The 8651-nt window shown below is 28.7% G+C and overlaps 1 protein-coding gene across 1 annotated transcript in view; it reads left to right on the top strand.

The window, feature by feature from the left end:
• Nucleotides 1-3954, top strand: part of LOC119668326 (neuromedin-K receptor-like) — a 24406-nt gene extending 20452 nt beyond the window's left edge. The window contains exons 2-5 of the mRNA XM_038077832.1: nucleotides 346-543; nucleotides 602-828; nucleotides 1042-1233; nucleotides 3174-3954. Coding sequence (XP_037933760.1) covers nucleotides 346-543; nucleotides 602-828; nucleotides 1042-1233; nucleotides 3174-3827 — 1271 coding nt within the window. The 3' untranslated portion in view covers nucleotides 3828-3954. The remainder of the gene's footprint in view (nucleotides 1-345; nucleotides 544-601; nucleotides 829-1041; nucleotides 1234-3173) is intronic.
• Nucleotides 3955-8651: the final 4697 nt, after the last annotated feature.

Consider the following 8651-nt stretch of genomic DNA (forward strand, 5'->3'; position numbering starts at 1 on the left):
ATCATTAATTAAAATAAAATTTTGTTGAATTCGAATTTATGTCTAATATTATTTATTTGCACTTTAGTTTATATATCTGATCATTTGAAAATTTAAAATTCTTTTATATAATTACGGTGTTCATAGGTTCTTCCAATACTTTTCTTGCTTCAGGAAAAATTAATAATAAGTATTGCAATTATTGCTTTTAATAGACCATCTTTTTGTTTTCGTGTGGTAAGAAAAAATGTTTTCGAAGTATTGTAAGTAAATCTTCAATATCACAATGAAGTTTTTAGCACTCAGTAGAATATTTATTATATTAAATTCTTTTTATCAAATTATCATTTGTTATATTTCTTTCAGTTTCTGTTGAGAGTTCACTCTTCTCTTTGTATTGCAAAAAAATAAAAAAATCTCTCTATTTCTACTCATTATGTAGAGCAAGGCCAACAAAATTTGTATCGAAGTTAATTATTGTCACAATATGGATTGTTTCTATCACATTTGCTATACCATGTGCCATTGCTTTTCGCGTAGAGTTGGTACACGAACGGATAAGAGGTATGCTAAACATAAGCAATACAATAAACGATTTTAACAAAACTCTGACAACTTTTAGAGGATGGCGTAATCTACAATATGACACGACCGTTTTGCTTGAATAAGAATCTCTCAGAAGAGCAGTTGCAAACATATCGTTATTCTTTGGTATTTGTGCAGTACTTGGTGCCATTTTGCGTCATCAGTTTTGTGTACATACAAATGGCAGTGAAATTATGGGGCACTAGAACACCTGGTAATGCACAAGATTTGCGTGACATGACATTGTTAAGAAATAAGAAGAAGGTAAATCAAATACGTGTCAAAATGATTAACTGCTCATAAATAGGAAAGGGAGATTATAAGTTCTCTTACCTGCATAATAGTATGACAAACTGACAGTTACATCCTGTCTGTAAAAAGTATGAATAGTTATCTCGACTTTTACTTATAAAGTTACGATATTTGACTCAACTCATTTATTTAAAATTTTTGTTTTATTTCTTTTGGTGATGACAGGTCATTAAAATGCTGATTATTGTCGTCATTGTATTTGGATTATGCTGGTTACCACTACAGCTCTATAACATACTTTACGTAACAATACCAGAAATAAATGAATATCATTTCATCAGCATCATTTGGTTTTGTTGTGATTGGCTCGCAATGAGTAACAGTTGCTATAATCCTTTCATTTATGGTATTTACAATGTAAGTATAAATACGTGCCATTGTCCTATTATTTTACAAAATTATTACTTTTATTTAAATATTTATTTCGGTTTTTCATTGCGAACTTTATAAAATCAATATAAAATCATCCAAATGAAAATTTAACCTTTACTTCTTCTTCCCAAAGTATGTACTTGTTCGTACTTAAAGGATTTGATTTTCCTCGCGTATTTCAACACTGAGCATAAGTGTGAACATAAGTATCTGTATTTTTTTAATTTTATGTTGACTGAGCTATTTAAATACCTTTGAGATATTTATATGAATAGCCATTTTTAAAACTCTTCCAAAAGGATTTGTGGGTGTCTAGTAGTTTTAGTACAGAACTTTCACAAGTTCGGTTTCTGTTTAGTTTATGGTTAGCTATTTGAAACGTGGGTTGTTTTACAACCGCTGTTTTGGTATTATTAGACGAAAAACTTCCAGTACGTGTAAATTAAGCTTTAAGTGCTATTGAATTGGGCACCATTTGTTCACCGATTTGTTATCAGTGCACTTTGTTTTTTGAGGATGTGTATCGACTGCATGCTTACAGATCACTCTTAAATTCAAGACGTTTCACTAACGAGCGGCAATTAAGTAATGTTCAAAATTTTGCAAACTATATGCCAAGTCAGTGAAAATTGCCTGAAAAGAATGCTATACTGTTAGATATCCAGTGGTGGAGATTTGATTAATGTTGTGTTTTACACTTAATCATCTAGTCTTATATAGCCGATTATATTTGAGTTAAAATCAGCAGGTATAAATTATTTATCATTTAATTACTTATTTTAATACAATATAGCAATAGTTGTTCATTTAGAGAAGAATTTATAAGGTGCACACTGTTTGTATTATTTCTGATTTAAGTTGAACAAAAAACTGAATAACCATTTGAAGCTTGAAAAAAACAAGGATCAAGCGGTTTGATTCGGAAGATATCGGATTAAGTTTTCAAAATAGATTAAGGTATTCCTATTAGAGAAAATTAAAATTTAAGGATGGTTGTCTTGAGCTAAACCTGTATAGCTAAAACAATCCTATATGACTTCATATTATAGTTCGGATTTTTCTGATTAAGTAGAGAATAAATTTTGTCTTTACAAAGTTTATTCTCGACCTTAATATGCATTAATCTTATATTGAAAGAAAATCCAAATGCAATGTGTCGAAGCTTCTTAACAATTTGAATATATGTGTCATTTTAGTTTACAATCGATCGATGATTATAACAATTATTTACTTTGAATTCATTTACTAAAGAATACAAAATATATTAAGTAAAGTCTTAAACTTTAGACTTCACTTTACTAGACACGAAAAATATGTCTGCTTGTTGTTATAACTACATAGTACTCCTTTCATTTTCTTTGTAGTCATATACTAGATGCGTTACTCCCAATCACCGTAGAAGGCACTACCGATTTTAACCCCAAAAACAGAAGACTGCATGCTGTTGTGTATCTAAAGTCATAACATTTACTGAATAAGAAATGTATTTCTAACACTTTAAATACTTAGAAAAATAGAACGTTTTAAATTTTTTTGAGGAACTAAAAACCTTGACTAATAGGTTAACAAATGCTTTAGGTACTTTGAGAAGGTGACACTTTTAGAAGTAGTTTTTCATTATTATTTCATGAAGTGCAAATGAAAATTTATATTTATCAGCTAATAAAATAAGGTAAAGGGAATTATTTTGGGTAATTTTAATTCGTAATTTTAATAAGATTTTATGCATTCGGTTCACATATATACTTCAATCAAATGTAATCCCACTTAAATTATATTATTATTGAGACTAAAGGTAAAAAAGCAATGAAATTCTATTAGAACTATCATAGAGCCTTTTCATTTTTCCTTAATATATTTTTTTTACTAACACTTTTCCTGCAAATACCTTAAAAGCTTTCAATAATTTTGGAAATCTTTTTCAGGAAAAATTCAAGCGTGAATTCAATAAACGTTTTGCGGCATGCTTTTGTAAATTCAAGACATCCTTGGATTCACATGACCGCACTCTATCCATGCACACACGCGGTAGTTCCCTACGTTCCAGTTACATGAGTTCCTCAATGCGTATGCGTAATAACATATTCTCATCCAGTCATCAACACCCTGTTAGAACGGCACATTGCTACCGTCCAGGGCAGATGAAAATTGGTAAAAATGGCCACAACAACATTTACAATGTCATGACTTTCGGTAATAACACTGCGAACAATTTTAATGGAGGCGTTGATGCTAACATTATTGTTGGTGTACATGATGCAAATAATGTTGGTCCGTTAATGTACCAGTGGAGGCGTAATAACTTTAAGCCGTTACATCCAGATGTCATTGAAAATGAAGATGATATGGGATTGATGGAGTTGCCGTCAACACCGCCATCAGAGATACCTTCCGGTACGTATGGCAACACGGTTGATACGATTAAAAGCGACTCGAATGAAAGTTCCAGTTGTATTTGTGAACAAGAATTAGGTAGTCGCACTGAGTGTGATGGCACTTGTATACTGATGGAAGTTGCACGTGTGCAGGCACCGCACACTGACATCGTCGAAGCTACGGACAAGGACATACAATTTTAAATGTTCCAAGCACTGCAGGTGTTGTGATTTAGCAATGCACATATATTATAAATTAAGTTAATTATAATTAAAATTTTAGTTGTACTCTCTTTCTTATGTTTTCTTAAGAAAAGTTGTTTGAAACTGTGATCATTAGAAATTTGTTTGTGATTAAGTGAAACTAATGTAGTGAAAGCACTTTAAAAAAGTCAAAAATGTATGCTTTAAAGTATGTATAAGTTTAGTGTTAAGGCGCTGTGCGAGTACTTAAATTAGCAGCTGATTGAACAGTATTAAATCTTCTAAAAGTAAGTTATTTTTGTAAATAAAATCAATTAATTTAGGGCCATTGTGCAGTATGAGCTAGTGAACTTGGAACAATTTAATTATATTATTTTATTTTCAAACACAGACGAATAGTTTTTAAAGCAATTAACTTAAGTATTTTCTTGCGTGTAAATCGATACATTAAAATTCATAAAAATGATTAAACTTTAAATTTAAAATAATAATAATTATGTAAAGATAAGTAACATATAGGCAAGGTTAGTAGTACTATAAAGCAGTCGAATGAATTTTTTTATATGCTTATTAGAGTATTAATGAATTGATGCGTGTATAGTTCTTTACGGATTATTTATATAAAGAAAGAAATTAATTGTAATATATGGAAATGCATTGAAAAAAATTAATTTTAATGTGTGTAAATATATTTCTCATATCAATAAAATTAGTTATTGAATCATTTAAAAAATAAATTGAGCTTATGAAATTGTAATACTAGTGTTGTTCTTTCAAAATTTTTGTTTATTTTTGTATAATTTTGGTGGCCAATTCACTTAATGAAATTACTTATATCTGTGTTTATAGCTACAATTTTGTATAAAAGCTTTGCATTTTAAAAAAAAATAAAAGCTTATAACACTTTGAGATCAAATGCCACAACATTAACTGATTTTTGGTCGATGCTATAATCTTTCGAGAGTTACTTGTTACCCCAGATGTACAAATTTATTTTTTTGATCAACTTACAATACAATTTATAATTTTTATGTGTTATGAATTATTCATCTATAACAGAATTATCTTTTCGTAGTAAATTTCAATAACATTCGCATGCTCTGCGACTGCTAAGCGATCCATAATGTGAACTAGCAAAACTCAAACTAAACATATCATGATAGTTTTGTTTAACATACATTTCGGAAAACTACAATATCAAGACTTCGGAATGGATAAATTCTCGTTATCTCTGGGACCTGATGCAATAAATGTACTCATTTTTTGAACTATTGGCCATAAATGAGTCTTAAGGTATACATTTTATAGGACCTCGTTCACAAACTAATATGTGGGTACTTTCAAAGCCGTATTTTATGATCGAATAAAATTTGTATCTAGCGGTATGCAAGTAAATTAAGTAAATGTGAGTAATTTATATTTTATAAATGGACATAATAAAAAGTTTTAACAGCGGTTAAGCAAAAGGCAGATTGGAGTAAAAGTTTGTTAAAATTCGAAAATAACTCTAAACGTAACTCTAAATTTTTAACTTAAGAAAAAAGCTGTTCGAAAAGGTTAACTTATAAATTTATCTGCCTTACTTGTTTATCACGACATTAGCTAGCTATCAATTGCTTATCAATAGTTATGATAAGTACAAAATTAAATATTACCAAATAACTATAAGTAACTAAAAAGTTTTAACTAAAACATACATATTCAAATCAAGGAATAAATTTTAGTTACCGTCCTTTCTTCTTAAGGACCAGACCATCTAATATACTAATTTCTGTTTTCATTAAGAGCTTTAAGTTGTTTGCGACACATACACTAAACGTTTGATACTTTACTAATTTTTGCTTTAAGTCCAAAAATTTTCTCAACTGTTTTTTGTTGAGAAAATTATGGTTCACAGAAAACAAAGCTAAATACATTACATTCTATTCCATTCAAACATTATGAGTCAATATTTATGTTCAATTTTCAACCTCTAAGGGCCATGTTATGTAGAGTGCCTCGGGCACGGCATAAAAATTGTTGTTTTCAATGCAAATTATAAAATCGAGAGTGAGAGAAAAAACAATACATCGGTTCAAATTTCGGCATGAGATCCGAGCTATTTGTGCATTGCCATTTAGGCAAAGCAGTGTTGTCCAGTAATTGATGTCAGAATTTACGCATTTACGCATAAATGACCACAATTTTAATACATTTTGTAGAAAAAATGACAGTAAGCAACACAACCTGAAACTAAGTAGAGTGATTAGCATTATAATTGGCATAAATAATACATTCTTTATATGCAGCACATTCTGTCATCTATCTATTTCTATCTATTTATATATCTATTTATCTATCTATTTTGAAGTCTATTATTAAATTTATCTACCGACATAGATTTATCTTATATTATTTGTATTCGTTCTAAGTTTTAAAGTATTTTTCCGTCTCTTTTTCTTGTTTCCTGATTATCTATCATAAGACGCTTATAGTTTGGTTTGATATATTTCGAAAATAATACTTGTGTATGACAATTCACATCTCAATCTTCCGACTGAGGGCGAAAATCAGGGTCTTATTATTACTTTCAATTAACATATGCATGACTTAATAATTATCATATTAAAATTTTTTAATACTTAATAAAAATAATTACTAATACTAAATGTAGTATTGCTGAAATGATTTAGGACTGTGAAAACCTACTGGTGAGAGAGGATAACCTTACAAATTTAAGACAAACCTCGAATGTTTAAAATAGCGTATATAATGGTTCGCAAGTTCAAAAAATTTACCAACAGAATATTTTTAAAAAAGTCGCTGTTCAGATATTTTAAACGTTTTAGCACTTGTATAAAATAAATTTATTTTAATATTGTATTCATTGACTTGTACATTTTTTCAATCTTAAGAAAGAAATCTGAAAAGTTTATTTAACTTTTCATGCTCCTGAGATCTCATCAAAATAATTGTCACTTCAGTAGCAACAAACAAAATATTTTATTAGGTGGAAAGATAAAGTATTTTTATGGAATCACACAATAAGGGTAGACATAAACCTTTACATTTTAACCAAAAAGCTAGTAATATATTTGCAAGAGTACACTGAACGCAGTCAAAGAGATATTTTTGCTTGAGTTTATTCAAGAATATCTTTAAATCGTAATTTGTAAGAACTTCTGTACAAATTTGTTATCGACCTATTTTCATATTTTCTTTACACGTAAATGAAGTGCTGATAATAAATTAAATTCATACTTGCATTAAAAAAAGTAATGATATATAATGATGATTTTGACTCATTACGATAAACAATTGATGTGGCTTTTATAAAGAATTATTCATATTCTGCTTTGCTGTATTTGTTTCCATGTCAACATACGAAAATTTATTATTTTGTAAAGTAAAAACCGAACAGATTTTAAAGCTTCATTAAAGTTAACTTCTTCAATAATTGTATATTTTCATAAACATTTCTACGAAATGTGTATAAAATTTCTGTTAAGTGCTTTTAAGTTCGCAACATAAAGCTGATTATTTTAATAACACAATATTAATTGTTTTTTGCCCTACAACTGTCATATATAAAATACCCACAATTCTGTTAATTAAAATGATTGTACTGGTTAAATATCTAAAAAATATGTTAAATATAACCTATGCTCTCAGGCAATACTTAAAATTTCAGTTCCTGTGTTTTTAATATGTTTATATATAAGTTTTCCACTGAAGCATAATTTTATTTTAAAAAATAATCAAATACAATAGTATAGTTAGATTGTATTAAATTTATTTAATTTTCTTAGAATTTATGTATTGGTTTTTTGGTTTGTTTTTGGTGCTGTTACTTGGCACTTATTAGTTTACAACTAAATTTGCATGAAAAAAATTTGTCAAGAGAGATGCCGCGTTTATAGACAGCATATAAAAAACGAACTAATGAAATCATTTTAAATCGAGTTTGCAAATTTTTCAGCGTAATACATATATAAGTTACTGGCATAATATATCAGTACTAACACAATCCAAATCACTAATTGGTACCTTATAATATACCTTATTGGTACAATTAGTGATATCACGATTGTGTGAACCTATCAAAAGAAAAACTTAGAATCATCACAGGATTCCTAACAGGGCACTGTAAACTAAAATATCACCTTACAAGTCTTTGTAAGGTGATATTACCGATGCAAGCTGTAGATTCTGTGAAGAGAATGAGGAGTCGGTCACACATGTACAGTTAGCATGCTCTGCGCTAATGCACATACAGAATAGGCTTCTGGGAATGTATATTCTTACGGAAGAGGTAATAAAACTCTGTAAAGTAGGTTCTGTACTAATTTTTATTGACGCAACAAGGCTTAGAGACCTACTCTGAACCCAGAAGAGGGCACAATAGACCCGATGGTCGCTGTGCTACATCCCGTAGAAATAATAATAACAATAATAATACATATATAAGAATTTCTGCACTTATATAAGTATTATATAAAACAAACAATTATCTTGGGAAATGGATTACTAGTATTACCCGTTATAGATAGTGGCAAACTAAGGTTTAGGTAATAACGTACAAAAACCTTCAAAATGACAAAAGAATACTGTATATGAAAAAAAGAGAAAGACCATAAGAAGTTAGATATGTAAATATTAGAACAATTATAATAATATTTATATAATATTTATAATAATATTTAATAATTTTTTTTACATTAAATATTCAAATAAAATTGCTTATTAGTACCTTTTTTTTTGTTATTTGTACTAGGTGCAATATTAAAACGATTTTTGTCTTTATTTGAAGAATCGTTAATAAATAAAAAAAAAAAAAAAAAAAAA

This window comes from Teleopsis dalmanni, chromosome 1, assembly GCF_002237135.1.
Source record: "Teleopsis dalmanni isolate 2A chromosome 1, ASM223713v2, whole genome shotgun sequence".
NCBI classification, from domain to species: domain Eukaryota; kingdom Metazoa; phylum Arthropoda; class Insecta; order Diptera; family Diopsidae; genus Teleopsis; species Teleopsis dalmanni.